At 46.5% G+C, this 25,000-nt stretch overlaps 1 protein-coding gene across 2 annotated transcripts in view; it reads left to right on the plus strand.

Moving 5' to 3' along the window:
* LOC143290359 (uncharacterized) overlaps positions 1-25,000 on the plus strand; it is a 44,349-nt gene that overhangs the window by 10,615 nt on the left and 8,734 nt on the right. For both annotated transcript variants that reach the window (XM_076599728.1, XM_076599727.1), the window contains exons 3-9: positions 1,037-1,221; positions 1,579-1,738; positions 6,941-7,174; positions 10,981-11,146; positions 15,293-15,423; positions 19,085-19,247; positions 20,988-21,112. In XM_076599728.1, coding sequence (XP_076455843.1) covers positions 1,037-1,221; positions 1,579-1,738; positions 6,941-7,174; positions 10,981-11,146; positions 15,293-15,423; positions 19,085-19,247; positions 20,988-21,112 — 1,164 coding nt within the window. The remainder of the gene's footprint in view (positions 1-1,036; positions 1,222-1,578; positions 1,739-6,940; positions 7,175-10,980; positions 11,147-15,292; positions 15,424-19,084; positions 19,248-20,987; positions 21,113-25,000) is intronic.

A 25,000-nucleotide genomic window follows, 5' to 3' on the forward strand; every position in this document is an offset into this window, starting at 1 on the left:
TGTGTATATGTGTGTGACAGAGAGAGAGAGAGAGAGAGAGAGAGGTTCAGTTTCAGTGTGTGTGTTATTTTTACCGTGTGTAGGTGTGTTCTAATGTGCGAGGGTGTGTTTTAGTATGCGTATGTGTGTTTTAGTGTGCGTATGTGTGTTTTAGTGTATGTGTGTCATGTGTTTTCGTCTGCATGCGCGCTTATACGTGTGTCTGTGTTTCTTCTTCTTCTTCTTCTTCTTCTTCTTCTTCTTCTCTCCATTATATCTCACAATAATACCAGTTTTCAAAGTCGCCATGTTTATCTTCTTATCAACATCACCAACATCCTCTGTTGCTCTTCAGCTTGACATTATTGTCATCTAATTTCACAGACATAGACAATTAGACACAGACATTACACGGCGGTTTCTTTGAAGACCTTGTTTCGCGATGTCCCTCCGTGGGCGCTGATGGACTTCTTAAAAGAAGTGAACATTTTTGACCAGATATGAAGGTTTTAACTCACTCAGTACGGCCAGTCCTCTCTTCTCCTCTACACAGACCCCTCGGAGGTCCAGTGGGTGTCTGAATGACCCAACCTTTAGCTTTCGTCGTCAGAACTGTGGTCAACCTTCACGTCTTCAGTATAAGAGCCTTCCGCTTGCAATATTTTGATGATGGTCATTGGGGTGAAACGCTGTTAACGTCGTCTCTTTCGCCGTTCGTATGGAAAGAGTTAAACTATGGAAGTTTTTTTTTTTTTTAAACTTTGGAGTGGAAAGTTTGAAGTGGTGACTCGTTTTAATTGGTTTTTTTTTTTACACTTGTAGTAGTTATTAACGCGGCGATAGCCTTGAGATGGCCTTAGTGGTCGGCGAGGCTCTAAGCACAATAATTTCATTTCATTTCATCTAATTTCACCATACTAATCACATCGTTTATCGTCACCATCATCACCACCACCACCATCATCTGTCGCCTCTTCAGCTTCGCCATTACATCATTGATCACCGCTACGATGATCGCACACACAGTTACCCTTTACCCACCCTTCCTGACACACAGCTGGGTGTGGAGGGGTGTTCACCAACCCGACGGGCGTGCTGACGTCGCCGGGGTACCCGGGCAGCTACCCGTATCAGCAGGACTGTGTGTACGTCATCCAGAGGGGGGAGGGGGAGAGGATCTCTCTGGCCTTCCACGAGCTGGACCTGGAGTATGAGGAGGACTGTGGGGCTGATCACCTGCTGGTGGGTCCTCCCTCCTCCCTCCTCCCTCCTCCTCCTCCTCCTCTTCCTCCTCTTTCTTCTTCTTCTTCTTCTTCTCCTCCTCCTCCTTGTCCTCCTCCTCCTCCTCTTCTTCTACTTCTTCTCTCCCTCCTCCTCCTCTTTCTTCTTCTTCTTCTTCTTCTTCTTCTTCTTCTTCTTCCTCCTCCTCCTCCTTGTCCTCCCCCTCCTCCTCTTCTTCTTCTCTTCCTCCTCGTCCTTCTCTTATTTCTTATTTCTTTCTTTCTTTCTTTTTTTTTTTTCAAAAAATGATATTTTAAAAGTCGTGTTGAGGGTTTTTCAAAAGTGTGCATTTATGGGTGTTGACTGCTGTGTGCGCAGATACGAGAGGGGGATTCCGAGAGCGGCCCTATCCGGAAAAGGATGTGTGGATCTGACCCCCCTACCTCTGTCATCACCTCTTTCTCCAACGCGCTGTGGATCCGTTTCTACTCTGACGACACGCACACTGCTGGAGGCTTCAAGATCACCTACACCACAGGTACTGCTTCTGGCTTCTTTCCTTCCTTACCTACACCACAGGTACTGCTTCTGGCTTCTTTCCTTCCTTACCTACACCACAGGTACTGCTTCTGGCTTCTTTCCTTCCTTACCTACACCACAGGTACTGCTTCTGCTGGCTTTCCTTCCTTACCTACACCACAGGTACTGCTTCTGCTGGCTTTCCTTCCTTACCTACACAAAAGGTACTGCTTCTCCTGGCTTTCCTTCCTTACCTACACCACAGGTACTGCTTCTGGCTTCTTCCCTTCCTTACCTACACCACAGGTACTGCTTCTGGCTTCTTTCCTTCCTTACCTACACCACAGGTACTGCTTCTGGCTTCTTTCCTTCCTTACCTACACCACAGGTACTGCTTCTGCTGGCTTTCCTTCCTTACCTACACCACAGGTACTGCTTCTGGCATCTTTCCTTCCTTACCTACACCACAGGTACTGCTTCTGCTGGCTTTCCTTCCTTACCTACACCACAGGTACTGCTTCTGCTGGCTTTCCTTCCTTACCTACACCACAGGTACTGTTTCTTCTGGCTTTCCTTCCTTACCTACACCACAGGTACTGCTTCTGCTGGCTTTCCTTCCTTACCTACACCACAGGTACTGCTTCTGGCTTCTTCCCTTCCTTACCTACACCACAGGTACTGCTTCTGCTGGCTTTCCTTCCTTACCTACACCACAGGTACTGCTTCTGCTGGCTTCTTTCCTTCTTTACCTGCACCACAGGTACTGCTGTTGCTGGCTTCTTTTCTTCCTTACCTACACCACAGGTACTGCTGCTGGCTTTCTTTCCTTACCTACACCACAGGTACTGCTTCTGCTGGCTTGCTTTCCTTCCTTACCTACACCACAGGTACTGCTTCTGGCTTCTTTCTTTCCTTACCTACACCACAGGTACTGCTTCTGTTGGCTTCTTTCCTTCCTCACCTACACCACAGGTACTGCTTCTGCTGGCTTGCTTTCCTTCCTTACCTACACCACAGGTACTGCTTCTGCTGGCTTCTTTCCTTCCTTACCTACACCACAGGTACTGCTTCTGCTGGCTTCCTTCCTTACCTACACCACAGGTACTGCTTCTGGCTTCTTTCCTTCCTTACCTACACCACAGGTACTGCTTCTGCTGGCTTTCCTTTCTTACCTACACCACAGGTACTGCTTCTGCTGGCTTCTTTCCTTACCTACACCACAGGTACTGCTTCTGGCATCTTTCCTTCCTTACCTACACCACAGGTACTGCCTCTGGCTTTCCTTCCTTACCTACACCACAGGTACTGCTTCTGGCATCTTTCCTTCCTTACCTACACCACAGGTACTGCTTCTGCTGGCTTTCCTTCCTTACCTACACCACAGGTACTGCTTCTGCTGGCTTCTTTCCTTCCTTACCTACACCACAGGTACTGCTGCTGGCTTCTTTCCTTCCTTACCTACACCACAGGTACTGCTTCTGCTGGCTTCTTTCCTTTCTTACCTACACCACAGGTACTGCTTCTGCTGGCTTTCCTTTCTTACCTACACCACAGGTACTGCTTCTGCTGGCTTTCCTTCCTTACCTACACCACAGGTACTGCTTCTGCTGGCTTCTTTCCTTCCTTACCTACACCACAGGTACTGCTTCTGCTGGCTTTCCTTCCTTACCTACACCACAGGTACTGCTTCTGCTGGCTTCTTTCCTTCCTTACCTACACCACAGGTACTGCTTCTGCTGGCTTCTGTCCTTCCTTACCTACACCACAGGTACTGCTTCTGCTGGCTTTCCTTCCTTACCTACACCACAGGTACTGCTTCTGCTGGCTTTCCTTCCTTACCTACACCACAGGTACTGCTTCTGCTGGCTTCTTTCCTTCCTTACCTACACCACAGGTACTGCTTCTGCTGGCTTTCCTTCCTTACCTACACCACAGGTACTGCTTCTGCTGGCTTTCCTTCCTTACCTACACCACAGGTACTGCTTCTGCTGGCTTTCCTTCCTTACCTACACCACAGGTACTGCTTCTGCTGGCTTCTTTCCTTCCTTACCTACACCACAGGTACTGCTTCTGCTGGCTTTCCTTCCTTACCTACACTACAGGTACTGCTTCTGCTGGCTTCTTTCCTTCCTTACCTACACCACAGGTACTGCTTCTGCTGGATTTCCTTCCTTACCTACACCACAGGTACTGCTTCTGGCTTCTTTCCTTCCTTACCTACACCACAGGTACTGCTTCTGCTGGCTTTCCTTCCTTACCTACACTACAGGTACTGCTTCTGCTGGCTTCTTTCCTTCCTTACCTACACCACAGGTACTGCTTCTGCTGGATTTCCTTCCTTACCTACACCACAGGTACTGCTTCTGGCTTCTTTCCTTCCTTACCTACACCACAGGTACTGCTTCTGCTGGCTTTCCTTCCTTACCTACACCACAGGTACTGCTTCTGCTGGCTTTCCTTCCTTACCTACACCACAGGTACTGCTTCTGTTGGCTTCTTTCCTTCCTTACCTACACCACAGGTACTGCTTCTGTTGGCTTCTTTCCTTCCTTACCTACACCACAGGTACTGCTTCTGCTGGCGTCTTTCCTTCCTTACCTACACCACAGGTACTGCTGCTGCTGGCATCTTTCCTTCCTTACCTACACCACAGGTACTGCTTCTGCTGGCTTTCCTTCCTTACCTACACCACAGGTACTGCTTCTGCTGGCTTTCCTTCCTTACCTACACCACAGGTACTGCTTCTGTTGGCTTCTTTCCTTTCTTACCTACACCACAGGTACTGCTTCTGCTGGATTTCCTTCCTTACCTACACCACAGGTACTGCTTCTGCTGGCTTTCCTTCCTTACCTTCACCACAGGTACTGCTTCTGCTGGCTTTCCTTCCTTACCTACACCACAGGTACTGCTTCTGCTGGCTTGCTTTCCTTCCTTACCTACACCACAGGTACTGCTTCTGCTGGCTTCTTTCCTTCCTTACCTACACCACAGGTACTGCTTCTGGCTTCTTTCCTTCCTTACCTACACCACAGGTACTGCTTCTGCTGGCTTCTTTCCTTCCTTACCTACACCACAGGTACTGCTTCTGCTGGCTTGCTTTCCTTCCTTACCTACACCACAGGTACTGCTTCTGCTGGCTTCTTTCCTTCCTTACCTACACCACAGGTACTGCTTCTGCTGGCTTCTTTCCTTCCTTACCTACACCACAGGTACTGCTTCTGCTGGCTTCTTTCCTTCCTTACCTACACCACAGGTACTGCTTCTGCTGGCTTTCCTTCCTTACCTACACCACAGGTACTGCTTCTGCTGGCTTTCCTTCCTTACCTACACCACAGGTACTGCTTCTGCTGGCTTTCCTTCCTTACCTACACCACAGGTACTGCTTCTGGCTTCTTTCCTTCCTTACCTACACCACAGGTACTGCTTCTGCTGGCTTCTTTCCTTCCTTACCTACACCACAGGTACTGCTTCTGCTGGCGTCTTTCCTTCCTTACCTACACCACAGGTACTACTGCTGGCTTCTTTTCTTCCTTACCTACACCACAGGTACTGCTTCTGCTGGCTTCTTTCCTTCCTTACCTACACCACAGGTACTGCTTCTGGCATCTTTCCTTCCTTACCTACACCACAGGTACTGCTTCTGGCTTCTTTCCTTCCTTACCTACACCACAGGTACTGCTTCTGCTGGCTTCTTTCCTTCCTTACCTACACCACAGGTACTGCTTCTGGCTTCTTTCTTTCCTTACCTACACCACAGGTACTGCTTCTGCTGGCTTGCTTTCCTTCCTTACCTACACCACAGGTACTGCTTCTGCTGGCTTCTTTCCTTCCTTACCTACACCACAGGTACTTCTGCTTCTGCTGGCTTTCGTTCCTGACTTTTGTCTTTCTTTCCTTTTTGACTCACTTGTGTAAACAAAGTGATTCTATCCGGTGTTCGGTTGTGTGTGTGTGTGTGTGTGTGTGTGTGTGTGTGTGTGTGTGTGTGTCCATGGTTAATTTTAACAAATCAAATTTCTCTGGAAATACTTTGTCTGCCAATACCAAAGTTGGATTAAACAGAGAAAGAAAAAGTCTTCACAGTCATACCAATAATAGGTTGTAAGTCTTAAAAATAATAGTTTTTTTAAAAAGCCGTATTTCCGGATCGGTAACGGTTTATTTTGTTGAGGCTTGATTCCGATCCAGAAGATTCATAATCCCGGTTCCCAGTTGCCGGAATTTAGACCATGTTTGGTTAGAATACGGCATGACACCTTTTTGCTTGTTCACAGTTAAAAGAAAAGAAATACACATTCTGGACAGAACATATACAGTGACACTAACTACATCATCAGCGTGTTTACTGCATATAGATATTTTTAAGTGGATACAAATGAATATAAAAGAGAAATTGAATGTCATAGTTTCCGAGTGTAACTAAGCCTGTCGAACATCGATCCAGAGAAAACGGCTACACGTTGCCTTGTGCTTGAGGCGATTGCAATGCCTCTTTTACTGCAGACTTCAAATAATTTCTCAAATGCCTGAGATATACAAAAATAACATGAGTTTAACAGCTCTATCACTTCGAATACCGCAATCGATTCATCATGCTAAAAAAAAAAAGCATGCTTAAATGTTATTTTTTGTATGTCATTGGTAGATCCGCAATAGCGCTGTGACGAAGACTATTTCTTTCCACCCGAACATGCTTGGTTCGAATGTTCTTTTATACCCTACATGTCTACATCATGCACACTGTGTCTTTCCTCTCTCTACATCATGCACACTATGTCTTTCCTCTCTCTACATCATGCACACTGTGTCTTTCCTCTCTCTACATCATGCACACTGTGTCTTTCCTCTCTCTACATCATGCACGTTATGTCTTTCCTCTCTCTACATCATGCACGTTATGTCTTTCCTCTCTACATCATGCACGTTATGTCTTTCCTCTCTCTACATCATGCACGTTATGTCTTTCCTCTCTCTACATCATGCACACTATGTCTTTCCTCTCTCTACATCATGCACACTATGTCTTTCCTCTCTCTACATCATGCACGTTATGTCTTTCCTCTCTCTACATCATGCACACTGTGTCTTTCCTCTCTCTACATCATGCACACTATGTCTTTCCTCTTTCTACATCACGCACACTGTGTCTTTCCTCTCCTCTCTCTACATCATGCACACTATGTCTTTCCTCTCTCTACATCATGCGCGCTGTGTGTTATAGTGACACGAGCCAACGAACAGTTCTTCCTGCTGTCTGGCCTGATGTCTGTCTACATCATGCACGCGGGAGAGGGGGGCTTCATGGCCCTGCCCATCCAGGGCCTCTACCTGCCCACGGCTCTGGAGTTCGATCCTGTGGAGCGGCGGGTGTACTGGAGCGACGAGGGCATCGGGGAGGTCCGCAGTGCCTTTGTCAATGGGTCCGACTGGAAGACGGTGCACCGGAACCAGGAAGGTAAAGGTCACTGACCCTGAACTTGACACTGACCGTGACCTTGACCCCGACAGTGACCTTGACCCTGACGATGACCTTGACCTTGACCCTGACGATGACCTTGACCCTGACGATGACCTTGACCCTGACGATGACCTTGACCCTGATACTGACCCTTACCAGACCCTGACATGACACAAATGTTGCCATTGGCAAAGACACCCTTTTGGCAAGGTTACAATACATACTCACACAGCGCCGATAGACATCACACGCACACACACACACACACACACACACACGCACGCACGCACGCACGCACGCACGCACGCACGCACATACACAACTCCCCCTACCCCATTAACACCCCCCCCCGACCCCACCCACCCGACCCCCCAACGCACGCGCGCACTCACTCACACACACACACACACACACACACACACACATACATACACACCAACATACATATTTCGGTACACTATTCACATAATCAGTTGAAGCTTTTAAGACGACCATGTAACAATCTATTGAGAAGCTGTAGTTACCTACTGAGAAAAGAACAGATTACAAACTCTCTCTCCTGTGCTATAAATTTATGATTGGCATGTCTCCGTCTTATTTTTCTGAGCTTCTGCATTACTACTATCTCGCCAGCTCCGGTCATCAGGTGATGACCGTCTCTTAAAAATTCCCTACTACAGAACCAGATCATTTGGAAAACACACTTTCTCTTTCATGGCTTCTTCCGCATGGAACTCACTTCCGTTTCCTGTCCGCCATGCTGTTTCTTGCCCTTCTTTCAAAACCTCTTTGAAAACTCATTTATTTCCAGCCATTCAGATCGGTAAATAAGTACTTGTCTTCACTTTTATGTTTTAATCTTTTCTTCTTTTTTTTTTTAACTTCTATTGTTTTGACTATATTAAACGTACTCATGTTCATATGCCTTGAACGATTGGGATGTGTGTGTGTGTGCGCGTGTGTGTGGAGTGGGCGTGGGTTTGTGGGATGGAGTTGGAATGGGATGATCTGTGCGTGCGGGTGTGTTTGTGTGCATTTAGTATGCACACGTCATAGCATTTTTTTTTTTTTTTTTTTTTTTTTGTAAACGCCCAAGGCCTTTGTATCATAAGACTGGGCGTACCAAATGTCCTTTTATTATCATTTTGTTGCCGTGGGTTCTTTTACGTGCGCTAAGTGCATGCAGCACACGGGACCTCGGTTTATCGTCTCCTCCGACTAGCGTCAGGACCGCCACTCAAGGTCTAGTGGAGGGGGATAAGTGGGATTTGAACCAGCGCGCTCAGATTCTCTCGTTTCCTAGGCGGACGCGTTACCTCTAGGCCAACACTCGACTTAACAAAAGACTGTTTAGCAAAAGACAAAATTGTCTGATCACATTCAGTTGACAGCAAGGTCAAGGTCGTGGTGTGGGGATGGGAAGCTTGACAGGTTGGTACGTGTAGCACAGCATAGTGTAACACAGTGTAGTGTAACACAGTATAGTGTAGCACAGCATAGTGTAGCACAGTGTAGTGTAACACAGTATAGTGTAGCACAGCATAGTGTAACACAGTGTAGTGTAACACAGTATAGTGTAGCACAGCATAGTGTAGCACATACAGTATAGTGTAGCACAGTACAGAAGAGTGTAGCACAGTATATTGCAGCACAGTATATTGCAGCACAGTACAGTATAGTGTAGCACAGTATAGTGTAGCACAGTATAGTGTAGCACAGTATTGTATAAAATAGCATGGTATAACAGTATAGTGCAGCACAATATAGTGTAACACAGTATAATGCAGTGCAGCACGATATAGTGCAGAGCAGTATAGTGTAGCACAGTATAGTGTAGCACAGTATAGTGCAGCATTGAAAAGTGTGGCGCAGTATAGTGTAACTCAGTATAGCGTAGTACAGTATAGTGTAACACAGTGTTGTGTAGCACAGTAAAGTGTATGGCAGTAGAGTGAAGGGCAGTAAAGTGTAGCACGGTATACTGTATATTGCAGCACAGCATAGTATAGCACATAGTATAGCACAGTACAGTGCAGCACAGTATAGTGTAGGTCAGTATAGTGCATCACAGTATAGTGTAGGTCAATATAGTGCAACACAGAATAGTGCAGGTCAATATAGTGCAGCACAGTATAGTGTAGGTCAATATAGTGCAACACAGTATAGTGTAGGTCAGTATAGTGCAACACAGTATAGTGTAGGTCAATATAGTGCAACACAGTATAGTGTAGGTCAGTATAGTGCAGCACAGTATAGTGTAGGTCAATATAGTGTAACGCAGTATAGTGTAGGTCAGTATAGTGTAACGCAGTATAGTGTAGGTCAGTATAGTGCAACACAGTATAGTGTAGGTCAGTATAGTGCAGCACAGTATAGTGTAGGTCAATATAGTGCAACACAGTATAGTGTAGGTCAGTATAGTGCAGCACAGTATAGTGTAGGTCAGTATAGTGCAGCACAGTATAGTGTAGGTCAGTATAGTGCAGCACAGTATAGTGTAGGTCAGTATAGTGTAACGCAGTATAGTGTAGGTCAGTATAGTGTAACGCAGTATAGTGTAGGTCAGTATAGTGCAGCACAGTATAGTGTAGGTCAATATAGTGCAGCACAGTATAGTGTAGGTCAGTATAGTGCAGCACAGTATAGTGTAGGTCAATATAGTGCAGCACAGTATAGTGTAGGTCAATATAGTGCAGCACAGTATAGTGTAGGTCAGTATAGTGTAACGCAGTATAGTGTAGGTCAGTATAGTGCAGCACAGTATAGTGTAGGTCAGTATAGTGCAGGTCAGTATAGTGTAGGTCAATATAGTGCAGCACAGTATAGTGTAGGTCAGTATAGTGCAGCACAGTATAGTGTAGGTCAGTATAGTGCAGCACAGTATAGTGTAGGTCAGTATAGTGTAACGCAGTATAGTGTAGGTCAGTATAGTGTAACGCAGTATAGTGTAGGTCAGTATAGTGCAGCACAGTATAGTGTAGGTCAATATAGTGCAACACCGTATAGTGTAGGTCAGTATAGTGCAGCACAGTATAGTGTAGGTCAATATAGTGCAGCACAGTATAGTGTAGGTCAATATAGTGCAACACAGTATAGTGTAGGTCAGTATAGTGTAACGCAGTATAGTGTAGGTCAGTATAGTGCAGCACAGTATAGTGTAGGTCAATATAGTGCAACACAGTATAGTGTAGGTCAGTATAGTGTAACGCAGTATAGTGTAGGTCAGTATAGTGCAGCACAGTATAGTGTAGGTCAATATAGTGCAACACAGTATAGTGTAGGTCAGTATAGTGCAGCACAGTATAGTGTAGGTCAATATAGTGCAACACAGTATAGTGTAGGTCAGTATAGTGCAACACAGTATAGTGTAGGTCAATATAGTGCAACACAGTATAGTGTAGGTCAGTATAGTGCAGCACAGTATAGTGTAGGTCAGTATAGTGCAGCACAGTATAGTGCAGAGCAGTACAGTGCAGCACAGTAGAATGTAGGATAATATAGTTCAGTACAGTATAGTAAAACACCGTACAGTACAGCACAGCCCAGTGCAGCAAAGTATAGCGCAGCACAGTATAACACACTAACTCCCCCTCCCCCACCACCACCACCACCCTCCCGGCTACCGTTTTATCGTGTGTGGGTGGAGTTAGCTTTGTCCCGCTTGCAAACATAAGTCAAGACGACCGCTGTTATTGTTCTTCTGCGCACGCCGTTGCGCATATTATTAGAGTTACCTTTTCTTCGACATTGAGTTACCTTTTCTTCTGTACTTTCGATATGGCAACACGACAACGTGAGTGCAGGCGAGGTGAGCAAGGCGCTGGCCCTGGACCCCGTGGCACGCCTGCTGTTCGTGGCGGAGTCCCCTACAGGTCGTATCGTCATGAGGTCGCTGCTCACCGCTCACCGCAGGACCGTGCTCACCGGGCTCACCGACCCCACGTCCCTGGCCCTGGACTACTCTGAGGGGTGAGTCGTCGTCCTTGACCTCGCTGCCATGCTGTCGATGATAATAATGATAATTATGCTGATAATGATGCTGATAATGATGATAATGTACATTTGAATTGCATCTTTTCTTTCTAAGGGCTCGGACGCTTCACATGAAAGGGAAATTTACAAATCATATGAACCATTCGTGAGCTCTCTCTCTCTCTCTCTCTCTCTCTGTCTCTGTCTCTGTCTCTGTCTCTCTGTCTCTGTCTCTCTCTGTCTGACTCTGTCTCTCTGTCTCTGTCTCTCTCTCTCTGTCTCTCTCTCTGTCTCTCTGTGTCTGTCTCTGTCTCTGTGTGTGTGTCTCTCTCTCTCTGTCTCTCTGTCTGTCTCTCTGTCTGTGACTCTCTCTCTGTCTCTCTCTCTGTCTCTCTCTCTGTCTCTCTGTCTCTGTCATTGTCTCTCTCTCTGTCTCTTTGTCTCTGTCTCTGTCTCTCTCTCTCTCTGTCTCTGTCTCTCTGTGTCTCTGTCACTGTCTCTCTCTCTCTCTCTGTCTCAGTCACTGTCTCTCTCTCTGTCTCTCTCTGTATCTCTGTCTCTGTCTCTGTCTGTCTGTCACTGTCTCTCTCTCTGTGTCTCTCTCTGTATCTCTGTCTCTGTCTCTGTCTGTCTGTCACTGTCTCTCTCTCTCTGTCTCTCTCTGTCTCTGTCTCTGTCTCTCTCTCTCTGTCTGTCTGTCTCTCTCTCTCTCTCTCTCTCTCTCTCTCTCTCTCTCTCTCTCTCTCATTCCTCATACACAGAGTGACGTGACAGGCATGGCGCGGTGTTGAAGATGTTTACAGACATGCTTTGAAAAGATGAGTTTTCAATGAACAGCGAAAAATTAGGGACTGTCAGATGGAACCGATATGGTGTGTAAGGTTGTTCGAAATATGGGGAGCAGCAAAGAGTAAAGGGTGTTCACCATAGATTCTTGAATCGACACGAGAAATTCTCAGAAGGCAACTGTCGTTATCACAGCTGATTCAGAGGTAGGGATAGTCATTGTTGTTAGTGTCGTCATCGTGATCATGAACTCATCAGTCAGAGGGGTGGGGAAAGTCATCATCATTGGCGCCATTCTCATCATCAACATATCATGCTCGTCGGCCATTCAAGGGGATGTAGGTGGATGTAGCATTCACTGGCGTCATCAGGGGGGTGTTGGTGGATGTAGCATTTACTGGCGTCATTATTATAGTCGTCATCAGGGGGGTGTTGGTGGATGTAGCATTGATTGGCGTCATCAGTGGGGTGTTGGTGGATGTAGCATTCACTGGCGTCATCAGGGGGATGTTGGTGGATGTAGCATTGACTGGCGTCATCAGGGGGGTGTTGGTGGATGTAGCATTGACTGGCGTCATCAGGGGGGTGTTGGTGGATGTAGCATTGACTGGCGTCATCAGGGGGGTGTTGGTGGATGTAGCATTCACTGGCGTCATCAGGAGGGTGTTGGTGGATGTAGCATTCACTGGCGTCATCAGTGGGATGTTGGTGGATGTAGCATTCACTGGCGTCATCAGGGGGGTGTTGGTGGATGTAGCATTCACTGACGTCATCAGGAGGGTGTTGGTGGATGTAGCATTCACTGGCGTCATCAGGAGGGTGTTGGTGGATGTAGCATTGACTGGCGTCATCAGGAGGGTGTTGGTGGATGTAGCATTCACTGGCGTCATCAGGAGGGTGTTGGTGGATGTAGCATTGACTGGCGTTATCAGGAGGGTGTTGGTGGATGTAGCATTGACTGGCGTCATCAGGGGGATGTTGGTGGATGTAGCATTCACTGGCGTCATCAGGGGGATGTTGGTGGATGTAGCATTCACTGGCGTCGTCAGGGGGGTGTTGGTGGATGTAGCATTCACTGGCGTCATTATGAAAGTCGTCTTTGTAATCAAGATTATCGAATCGTATATATCATTGCCGTTTGTGGATGAACTACAACATTTAGTCAAATAGTTTGTTATTTGCGGGTTGGTAGATGGATGTTAGTCATTTTGGGGTGGATAGGAAGACGTCTGTTATTTCTGGGTGGATAAGAAGATGTCTGTTATTTCTGGGTGGGTAAGAAGATGTCTGTTATTTGTGGGTAGATGATATGTTATGACGAGGGAAGCCTTAAGGTATTCGGTTGGAGGAGGGAAGACTTAAGGTATACGGTTGGATGAGGGAAGACTTAAGGTATACGGGTGGAGGAGAGAAGACTTAAGGTATACGGGTGGATGAGGGAAGACTTAAGGTATACGGGTGGAGGTATACGGGTGGAGGAGGGAAGACTTAAGGTATACGGGTGGAGGAGGGAAGACTTAAGGTATATGGGTGGAGGTATACGGGTGGATGAGGGAAGACTTAAGGTATACGGGTGGATGAGGGAAGACTTAAGGTAAACGGGTGGAGGGAAGACTTAAGGTATATGGGTGGAGGGAACACTTAAGGTATACGGGTGGAGGGAAGACTTAAGGTATACGGGTGGAGGAGGGAAGACTTAAGGTATACGGGTGGAGGGAAGACTTAAGGTATACGGGTGGAGGAGGGAAGACTTAAGGTATACGGGTGGAGGAGGGAAGACTTATGGTTTCCGGGTGGGTGAGGGAAGACTTAAGGTATACGATTGGATGAGGGAATACTTAAGGTTTACGGGTGGGTGAGGGAAGCCTTCAGGTAAACGGGTGGATAATGGAAGCATTAAGATACACGGGTGGACGAGGAAGCCTAAAGGCTGTACTGTAAATATGAAGGACTAGGATGTAACTCGGAGCAAGACACTCTCCACTATAATCAAATTCAAGTCAAGATCATTGAGACAGCAGTTGCCTCCTTTGCTGTTTTGAAGGGCATAGTGCGGGCACGATTGTCAACCGGATGGCTTCTCGCCTGAAGATCACTCAGTTGTAATCACGTGGCCATTCTGTCAGAAACGAAGAAACAATGAAGCCAGAAGAACAAATCATAAACAAAGAGTGGTAACTCTCTCTTTCTCCATCTACAAGGTACGCAACCTCAAGTGGTAACTCTCTCTTTCTCCATCTACAAGGTACACAACCTCAGATCAGTGCTGTTTAAGCTACTGATTCATCTAGCACACAGGTAAACAAAAGGTAAATCGGAACAAACCCAGACACTTCCTCAAAAAAGGAAGTACCGGGCCTGACCTTATACCGATCATTTGACGTGTACACACAGCAGCAATGACAGAAGAAATGTGCAAACACGAATTAGCTTTTTATTCGAGACCGGCATAGCTTTAATTCCTGAAGATGCTACACATAATATATGTATTGTCCGTATATTGTGTGTAGCTTATTCAGGATTAAAAGGCTATGCCTGTCTTGAATACAAAGTTCGTTTATTTATTTATAGTCTGTTCATCTAAGATGATGATATTAGACTGAAAATAAATGATATTATTATCATCATTTGGATTATTATCATTTCTATCATAATGATGATTGTTATAATTAATTGGAAATCGACATTTCTGTATATTCGAATGAATTTCCTTCCATATCTTCTTTGTATCTTTGTAATCTGAAACTTTTTCAATACAATAATTAGACCAATATTGTCTTTTGACTTGAGCAACAACTCTGTTGCAATGACTTTTGGCTTTCCTCATTTCTTCATGGGATTGCTCCACTCTGTCCTTTTGAATACAAAGCTAATTTGTGTTTGTACATTTCTTTTAACTCACTCAGTACGGCCAGTCCTCTCTTCTCTTCAACACAGACCCCTCGGATGTCCAGTGGGTGTCTGAATGACCCAACCTTTAGTTTCCGTCGTCAGAATTGTGGTATTCTTTGTCAACATTCACCTCTTCAGTATAAGAGCCTTCCGCTTGCAATACTTTGATGATGGTAACTGGGGTGAAACGCTGTTAACGTCGTCTCATACGACGTCGAAAGAGACGACGTTAACAGCGTTTCACCTCAATTACCAACATCAAAATAGTGCAAGCGGAAGGCTCTTTTACTGAAGAGGTGAATGTTGACAAAGAATACCACAGTTCTGACGACGGAAGCTAAAGGTTGGGTCATTCAGACACCCACTGGACATCCGAGGGGTCTGTGTAGAGGAAAAGAGAGGACTGGCCGTACTGAGTGAGTTAAGCATTGTGTAAAAGACAGGTGACTGTGGGTTGGTCTACAGCACGTTGTTTTGGCTGGAATACAGTCTCCTCAAGTCGTCCATTTTAAGGGCGTCGTACGATGGTCGCGGAGTGAAGACCATTGTCAGCCGTTTTCTCCTTGATCCCCGCTGTCTGGCTGTGGACAGGGCCAGTGAGTGTGTGTGTGTGGGTGTGGGTGGGTGTGTGAGTGAGTGTGCGTGTGTGTGTGCATGTGTGTGTGAGTGTCAGTGTGTGTGTGTGTGTGTGCGTGTGTGTGAGTGTCAGTGTCAGTGTGTGTGAGTGTGTGTGTGTGAGTGTGTGTGTGTGTGTTTTTGTGTGTGTTTTTGTGTGTGTGTGTGTGTGTGTGTGTGTGTGTGTGTGTGTGTGTGTGTGTGTGTGTGTGTGTGTTTGTGTGTGTGTGTGGGTGTGTGAGTGAGTGTGCGTGTGTGTGTGCATGTGTGTGTGTGTGTGTGTTTGTGCGGACGCGCGCGCTCAGTGTGTGTGTGTGAGTATGTGCGTGTGTGTGTATTTGTGAGTGTGTGTTTGTATGTGTGTCTGTGTGTGTGTACGCGCGGTGTGTGTGTGTGTGAAAACGATTATTGCTCAGCAATGTAGGGGGGCTCTGGAGAGAGGCAGTACGTTTGTTGTCTGGAGGTGACGTATGTTGTACTGATGTCCCCAGAACTAAGCTCCGTGCCAGACATAACATTGTCAATGGCACGTGGATCACCCCAACATTTGTTTGTATTTGTATTTCTTTTTATCACAACAGATTTCTCTGTGTGAAATTCAGGCTGCTCTCCCCATGGAGAGCGCGTCGCTACACTACAGCGCCACCCATTTTTGGTATTTTTTCCTGCATGCAGTTTTATTTGTTTTTTTCCTATCGATTTGGATTTTTCTACAGAATTTTGCCAGGAACAACCCTTTTGTTGCCGTGGGTTCTTTTACGTGCGCTAAGGGCATGCTGCACGCGAGACCTCGGTTTATCGTCTCATCCGAATGACTAAAGAAGGCAAGGTGGAAAGCTTGAGGAGTTGGCTCACGAGATGAACATACCTCCAGAACTTTCTTGGCCTCTGCGAGATACGATGGACGAGAACTTAGGCGAAGCAACAACAGACGAAGGGCACAAGGTGTACTTCAGCGGAAACAAGACGAACACGAAGAAGGTGTGGAGTTACTTGTCCACAAAGACATCGTGGACACAGTGATGGGATTCCGCCCCGAGTCCATCATCCTGCTCACCAGCCATCTAAATGCAGCTCCCTTCAACGTCACAGTTGAACAGGCCTGAGCACCCAGGGCCAGCTATAGCGAGGTTGGTGTAGTAGACTTGTACAACCAGCTTCAAGAAGGCTTTGATGAACCACACAAAAAAGACGCCCTCGTGCTACAAGGTGACTGGAACGCCAAAGTTGGACAAGATGCTCAGACACACTGGCATGCCACCTGCGGACTTTCTCACAACCATCTGACAAATAACAGAGGACTCCAGTTTCTTGAGTTTACAGCCACCAACAGTGTGGTCACAGCTAGGGGTCTTAGCGTCCACAGCGCACAAGGAAGAATGACGTGGCACAGCCCAGCTGGCCAACACAACACCCTGGTCCCGAACCGCTTCCGATCAGCACGTAGCCTCACTTTCCCCGGGGCAGGTCTTGGAAGTGAGCATGATCTGGTGATGACTGCATTCAGGATGTGCCTTAAGGAAATCACCAAACCAACGTTCAACTTGGAGAAATGAAAGGACCCTGCAGGAAGAGTTCCAAGCAATGACTGGGAGGAAGATGACGCCTCTGACAGCTTTAGGTGACAACGACATAGACATGGAGTAACTGTCACAGCCAATGATAGTTTGGGAAAACCTCAGCGCCCCCAGAACGCCATCGGTCACAACATAGCTCTTAGAGCTGTCTGATACGAACCGAGAACTGAAGCCAGGGGAAGGACCCAGAAGGGAATCGGGGGTACAGAGGCAAACAACAAAGCCAGGAAAGGAATGAAAAAGGCAACAGAAACCTTGACCGAGCGTCAGCGTGCAGAAAAAGAAGAAAGTCTAAACAGAAATAATACCAAGAAAGCTTACCAAGCGGTTAAAGATCTCACCACAAATAAAGGGGGCGGGTGGGGGGGTGGGGGGGTCTACACATATCCAGAGCAAGTCAGAAAGTGCCGTACTGAAGAAAAGGAGATGCGAGACACATGGTCGGGACGTTGCTCACAGCTATACAACACCAACTCAGTGGAGACCCGGCAGCGCTGAATTGTCCACGGGACGTTGCTCACAGCTATACAACACCAACTCAGTGGAGACCCGGCAGCGCTGAATTGTCCACGGGACGTTGCTCACAGCTATACAACACCAACTCAATGGAGACCCGGCAGCACTGAATTGTCCACAGCCCAGCCCACAAGATGAGGAAGTGGAGGCAGCAGTCAAGGCATTGAAACAAGGAAAGTCAGCAGGAATCGACAACACACGTCGACAACAGAACTGGTTCAGACAGGAGAGGCAAGGACCACTGCTCTCACTACCGCCCATGATAAGATCTGGAGCACTGGTGCATGGCCAACTCCCTGGACACAATGACTTAGCGCCCTGCCCAAGAAAGGAAATACTCAGTTGTGCCAGAACAATTACACCATCAGCTTGATAAGATATCCAAGCAAAGTTATGCCGAAAATCCTACTGGACAGACTGAAACCTCAAGCAGAGACGATTATAACCGAAGAACAGGCAGGTTTCAGGACAGGGGAGAGCACCATCGAACAGACATTCAACTTGAGAGTAATCTGTGAGAAGTAACTCCAGCGCCAACAAAACCTGTACCACGTAGGTCTTGACTTCAAGGAGGCCTTCGACAGGGTCTGACACGCTGCCTTATGGTCTGCCATGCGGTTGCACAACATAAATGCCAACTTTGTCCGAGTGATCGAACAACTTTGCAGCAAGGCCACAAGCGCTGTACTCCTGAATGGTAACAAGGGACACCAGTGCTGCACCACAGTTGGAGTGCGTCAGGGATGCCTGCTGTCACACACCCTCTTCAGTGTCTCTCTGGGGAGGATCAAGGAAAATGATTTGGAAGATCATGAGGCACAGTTTCCATTGGGGAAAAACGATCACCAATCTGCGTTTTGTGGACGGTACTGGTGGTCTTGCAGGACTCTTGCAGCTTGGTGGAACATCTGGGCTTAGCAGCCACTGGATCTGGCGTGGAAATCAGCGCCGAAAAGACAAAACTCATAATCAACAGCACCCTACTTCAGACATCAGTCAGCGGGACAAGTTTAGAAATAATGAAGACGATCAAATACCTTGGCTCCATCATATCAGATGAAGGTTCAAACCTTAGATCGTGGCAAGGATGCTAAAACAACAGCTGCGATAGCAAGACTCCAAACCATCTAGAGAGACAAGAATATCAGCCTGCGCACTGAAATCCACATACTGCGAAGCAATGCCTGCGAAACCTGGACGCTCCCAGCTCAGTAGACATACAAAGAAAGATCCTGACAACAGAAATGAGATGCTACACGAAGATCCTGGGGGTCCATCACACAGGTCACGTGACAAACGAAGAGGTCCGCAGCCAGATCCAACAAACAACAGGACCTCACGACGACCTCCTCACAGTCGTCAGCAAACATAAAATGGAGTGATTTGTGGTGGTGGTGGTGGTGGTGGTGTGTGGTGCGGGGTGTGTGTGTGTGTGTGTGTGTGTGTGTGTGTGTGTGTGTGTGTGTGTGTGTTCCGTTAGTCATCATGCAAGAAACTAGTTTCTCAGATCCTAGTTGGACTGTCTCCCTTTCCCTCACTGCACGTGCAGCCAAGCGGCTGTACTGGGTGGACGCGCTGTCCGAGAAGGTGGAGTGGAGCGACTACCAAGGTCAAGGCCGGAGCTCTCAGGTCAGCGATTTCACGGGCACGTCTTTCGCGGCCCTGGCTGTGTCCTCCACGCACCTGCACGTGGTGGACTGGGGAAAGAAAGGGTAAGGATGGAGACTGGGGACCCAGAAGGTCTTTCTCCAGCTGTGCACATCTGGTATTCACTGCATTTTCCAGTCTCTCGCAGCCCCTCAATCACACCCTTGAGAAAACAATTCTAACAAAATTCCCTTTCAAGCGTCCTCTCCATAACTAAGACACTCACCTCCGTCAGCTGAAATTAACTAGGTTGGAGGAATATAGGTTGCCACGTAGAGCTTATAGAATGTTACTTGACCTGGATGCAAGAAATAAGAGAAATTGGGTTTCGAATGTCCGTTGTAAATTGTTTCAGTTTGGTTTTGGATATGTATGGGAAAATCAAGGAGTTCAAGATGTTAGATCGTTTATAAATGAGTTTAAAGACAGATTAATTGTATGCAGATGGCAAGAGTGGGACTCTCATATTAAAAGTAGCGATATATTTGAAATATATCGAACGTTTTGTACTGTTCATGATATTAAATTGTACCTGCGAATGGATTTAGATAGACACTTGAAATTTGTCATGACTAAGTTTAGATTTGGTATCTCTGAAATTGCTCAACATCGATTACGTTATAGTAAGCATACCGAAAAAGATTTAGTTTGTCCATTATGCAAAACTGGAAAAGAAGATGAGATGCATTTTGTTTTATATTGTCCAGTATTGACTGATGTGAGAACACGATATATTCCATCAAAATTCTATAGGTATCCAAGTCAACTACGGTTAAGTTTACTTATGGCTTCTTGTAATGAAAGGATTGCATTCCAGTTGCGATCGGTAATGACTTCATGATTGCTGAACTCATTAGGATTAAGATTATGATTATTAGTCAAATGCATATACTGTATTGTTTACCCAGTTCATGAGGGGCAATGGCCTTATATGAATAAACCATCCATCCATCAATCACACCCTATAGAAAACAATTCTAAAAAAAATTCCTTTTCAAGCGTCCTCTCCATAACTAAGACACTCACCTCCGCCAGCTGTATTGTATGGATCCACACTTATTTCTTTCACGTTTATGTGTGTGTTGTTTTGTGTCTGACTGACGTAAAAACTTCTAGCTGGTTAAACACGCTGTATATATGTATTGTTTGTGTTATTGTTGTTATCACTGCTGCTGCTGCTTCTAGCACGACTACTACTACTTATGTTACCATTATTATTATTATTATTATTATTATTATTATATCATTGTTGTTGTTGTTGTTGCTCTTCTTCTTCTTCTTCTTCTTCTTCTTCTTCTTCTTCTTCTTGGTCTTGTTGTTGTTGTTGTTGTTGTTGTTGTTGTTGTTGTTGTTGTTGTTGTTGTTGTTCTTCTTCTTCTTCTTCTTCTTCTTCTTCTTCTTCTTCTTCTTGGTCTTCTTCTTGGTCTTGTTGTTGTTGTTGTTGTTGTTGTTGTTGTTGTTGTTGTTGTTGTTGTTGTTGTTGTTGTTGTTGTTGTTGTTGTTGTTCTTCTTCTTCTTCTTCTTCTTCTTCTTCTTCTTCTTCTTCTTCTTCTTGGTCTTGTTGTTGTTGGTCTTCTTCCTCTTCTTTTTCTTCTTCTTCTTGGTCTTGTTCTTCTTGGTCTTCTCCTCTTCTTTTTCTTCTTCTTCTTGGTCTTGTTCTTCTTGGTCTTCTCCTCTTCTTTTTCTTCTTCTTCATGGTCTTCTTCTTCTTCTTCTTCTTGGTCTTGTTGTTGTTGTTGTTCTTCTTCTTGTTATCGAATGAGCTAGGACTTTTGAAGTGGACAAGGCTCCCTGTGGGTGTACAGAAGGGACTCCACGACCAGCATACTCCGCCAGATGGAGAAAGATGGCTCCAACGACACGGCCACCGCCATCACGAGGTTCCGTGCCAGGGACATCCTCTTCCACGACGATTCTACCTGGAAAGCAGGTAACGTGTGGCACCTTTCCCGGCGGTCTGTGCAGCTTCCCTGTGTCTATACCGCTTTAGCTGGTGTCTGTGTAGCTTTGTAGCTTTCCCGGGTGTCTGTGTGTAGCTTTCCCTGGTGTCTATGCAGCTTTGTAGCTTTCCCTGGTGTCTGTGTGTAGCTTTCCCTGGTGTCTGTGTAGCTTTGTAGCTTTCCCTGGTGTCTATACAGCTTTGTAGCTTTCCCTGGTGTCTGTGTAGCTTTGTAGCTTTCCCTGGTGTCTGTGTAGCTTTGTAGCTTTCCCTGGTGTCTGTGTAGCTTTCCCTGGTGTCTGTGTAGCTTTGTAGCTTTCCCTGGTGTCTGTGCAGCTTTGTAGCTTTCCCTGGTGTCTGTGCAGCTTTGTAGCTTTCCCTGGTGTCTGTGTAGCTTTACCTGGTGTCTATACAGCTTTGTAGCTTTCCCTGGTGTCTGTGTAGCTTTCCCTGGTGTCTATACAGCTTTGTAGCTTTCCCTGGTGTCTGTGTAGCTTTGTAGCTTTCCCTGGTGTCTGTGTAGCTTTACCTGGTGTCTATACAGCTTTGTAGCTTTCCCTGGTGTCTGTGTAGCTTTCCCTGGTGTCTGTGTAGCTTTGTAGCTTTCCCTGGTGTCTGTGCAGCTTTGTAGCTTTCTCTGGTGTCTGTGCAGCTTTATAGCTTTCCCTGGTGTCTGTGTAGCTTTCCCTGGTGTCTGTGTAGCTTTCCCTGGTGTCTATACAGCTTTGTAGCTTTACCTGGTGTCTATACAGCTTTGTAGCTTTCCCTGGTGTCTGTGTAGCTTTCCCTGGTGTCTGTGTAGCTTTGTAGCTTTCCCTGGTGTCTATACAGCTTTGTAGCTTTCCCTGGTGTCTGTGTAGCTTTCCCTGGTGTCTATACAGCTTTGTAGCTTTCCCTGGTGTCTGTGTAGCTTTGTAGCTTTCCCTGGTGTCTGTGTAGCTTTACCTGGTGTCTATACAGCTTTGTAGCTTTCCCTGGTGTCTGTGTAGCTTTCCCTGGTGTCTATACAGCTTTGTAGCTTTCCCTGGTGTCTATACAGCTTTCTAGCTTTCCCTGGTGTCTGTGCAGCTTTGTAGCTTTCCCGGGTGTCTGTGTAGCTTTACCTGGTGTCTGTGTAGCTTTCCCTGGTGTCTATACAGCTTTGTAGCTTTACCTGGTGTCTATACAGCTTTGTAGCTTTCCCTGGTGTCTGTGTAGCTTTCCCTGGTGTCTGTGTAGCTTTGTAGCTTTCCCTGATGTCTATACAGCTTTGTAGCTTTCCCTGGTGTCTGCAGCTTTGTAGCTTTCCCTGGTGTCTGTGTAGCTTTGTAGCTTTCCCTGGTGTCTATACAGCTTTGTAGCTTTCCCTGGTGTCTGTGCAGCTTTGTAGCTTTCCCTGATGTCTGTGTAGCTTTGTAGCTTTCCCTGGTGTCTGTGTAGCTTTGTAGCTTTCCCTGATGTCTATACAGCTTTGTAGCTTTCCCTGGTGTCTGTGCAGCTTTGTAGCTTTCCCTGATGTCTATACAGCTTTGTAGCTTTCCCTGGTGTCTGTGCAGCTTTGTAGCTTTCCCTGGTGTCTATACAGCTTTGTAGCTTTCCCTGGTGTCTATACAGCTTTCTAGCTTTCCCTGGTGTCTGTGCAGCTTTGTAGCTTTCCCGGGTGTCTGTGTAGCTTTACCTGGTGTCTATACCGCTTTACCTGGTGTCTTTACCGCTTTACCTGGTGTCTGTGCAGCTTTACCTGGTGTCTATACCGCTTTACCTGGTGTCTGTGTAGCTTTACCTGGTGTCTGTACAGCTTTACCTGGTGTCTGTGTAGCTTTACCTGGTGTCTATACAGCTTTACCTGGTGTCTGTACAGCTTTACCTGGTGTCTATACAGCTTTACCTGGTGTCTATACAACTTTACCTGGTGTCTATACAGCTTAACCTGGTGTCTGTGTAGCTTTACCTGGTGTCTATACAACTTTCCCTGCTGTCTATACAGCTTTCCCTGCTGTCTATCAGTTTTCTATACAGCTTTCCCTGCTGTCTGTACAGCTTTCCCTGCTGTCTATCAGTTTTCTATACAGCTTTCCCTGCTGTCTGTACAACTTTCCCTGCTGTCTATACAGCTTTCCCCGCTGTCTGTACAGCTTTCCCTGCTGTCTATCAGCCTTCTGTACAGCTTTCCCTGCTGTCTATCAGCCTTCTGTACAGCTTTCCCTGCTGTCTATACAGCTTTCCCCGCTGTCTGTACAGCTTTCCCTGGTGTCTGTACAACCTTCCCAGCCGTGATGTAAAATTAATGCTGTGGTGTTAGGTCCTCTGTGTAAAGGCTGTGGTGTAAAGAAGCAGTGTAAAGGCCCTGGTGTAAAGGCAGTGGTGTAAATAGTGTAAAGACCGTGGTGTTAATGCCGTTATGTAAAGGCCGTGGTTTTAATGCCGTGGGTGTAATTGGTGTAAAGGCCGTGGTGTGAATGGTGTAAAGGCCGTGGTGTGAATGGTGTAAAGGCCGTGGTGTAAATGGTGTAAAGGCCGTGGTGTAAATGGTGTAAAGGCCGTGGTGTAAATGGTGTAAAGGCCGTGGTGTAGATGGTGTAAAGGCTGTGGTATTAATGGTGTAAAGGCTGTCCTGTAAATGGCCGTGGTGGTGATGGTGTAAAGGCCGTGGTGTTGATGGTGTAAATGGCCATGGTGTGAATGGTGTAAAGGTCGTGGTGTAAATGATGTAAAGGCCGTGGTGTAAATGCTGTGGTGTAAAGGTCGTGGTGTAAATGGTGTAAAGGCCGTAGTGTTGATGGTGTAAAGGCTGTGGTGTTGATGTTGTAAAGGCCGTGGTGTTAATGGTGTAAATGCCGTAGTGTTAATAGTGTAAAGGCTGTGGTGTAAATGGTGTAAAGGCCGTGGTGTTAATAGTGTAAAGGTCGTGGCGTTAATGGTGTAAAGGCCGTGGTGTTCATGGTGTAAAGGCTGTGATGCAAATGGTGTAAAGGCCGTGGTGTTCATGGTGTAAAGGCCGTGGTGTTCATGGTGTAAAGGCCGTGGTGTTCATGGTATAAAGGCTGTGGTGTAAATGGCCATGGTGTGAATGGTGTAAAGGCTGTGGTGTAAATGTTGCAAAGGCCGTGGTGTTGATGGTATAAAGGCTGTGGTGTAAATGGCCATGGTGTGAATGGTGTAAAGGCCGTGATGTGAAATGGTGTAAAGCCGTGGTGTTAATGGTATAAAGGCTGTGGTGTAAATGGCCATGGTGTGAATGGTGTAAAGGCTGTGGTGTAAATGTTGCAAAGGCCGTGGTGTGAATGGTGTAAAGGCTGTGGTGTTCATGGTATAAAGGCCGTGGTGTAAATGGTGTAAAGGCCGTGGTGTTCATGGTGCAAAGGCCGTGGTGTGAATGGTGTAAAGGCCGTGGTGTTAATTGTGTAAAGGCTGTGGTGTTCATGGTGTAAAGGCCGTGGTGTGAATGGTGTAAAGGCCGTGGTGTTAATTGTGTAAAGGCTGTGGTGTAAATGGTGTTAAGGCTGTGGTGTGAATGGTGTAAAGGCTGTGGTGTTAATGGTGTAAAGGCCGTGGTGTAAATGGTGTAAAGACTGTCCTGTAAATGGCCGTGGTGGTGATGGTGTAAAGGCCGTGGTGTTGATGGTGTAAATGGCCATGGTGTGAATGGTGTAAAGGCCGTAGTGTAAATGTTGCAAAGGCCGTGGTGTGAATGGTGAAAAGGCCGTGGTGTGAATGGTGTAAAGGCCGTGGTGTTAATGGTGTAAAGGCCGTGGTGTTCATGGTGTAAAGGCTGTGGTGTAAACGGTGTAAAGGCCGTGGTGGTAATGGTGTAAAGGGCGTGGTGTTAATGGTGTAAAGGCCGTGGTGTAAATGGTGTAAAGGCCGTGGTGTTAATAGTGTAAAGGTCGTGGCGTTAAT

Source organism: Babylonia areolata, chromosome 15, assembly GCF_041734735.1.
Source record: "Babylonia areolata isolate BAREFJ2019XMU chromosome 15, ASM4173473v1, whole genome shotgun sequence".
In the NCBI taxonomy this organism is placed as follows: Eukaryota; Metazoa; Mollusca; class Gastropoda; order Neogastropoda; family Buccinidae; genus Babylonia; species Babylonia areolata.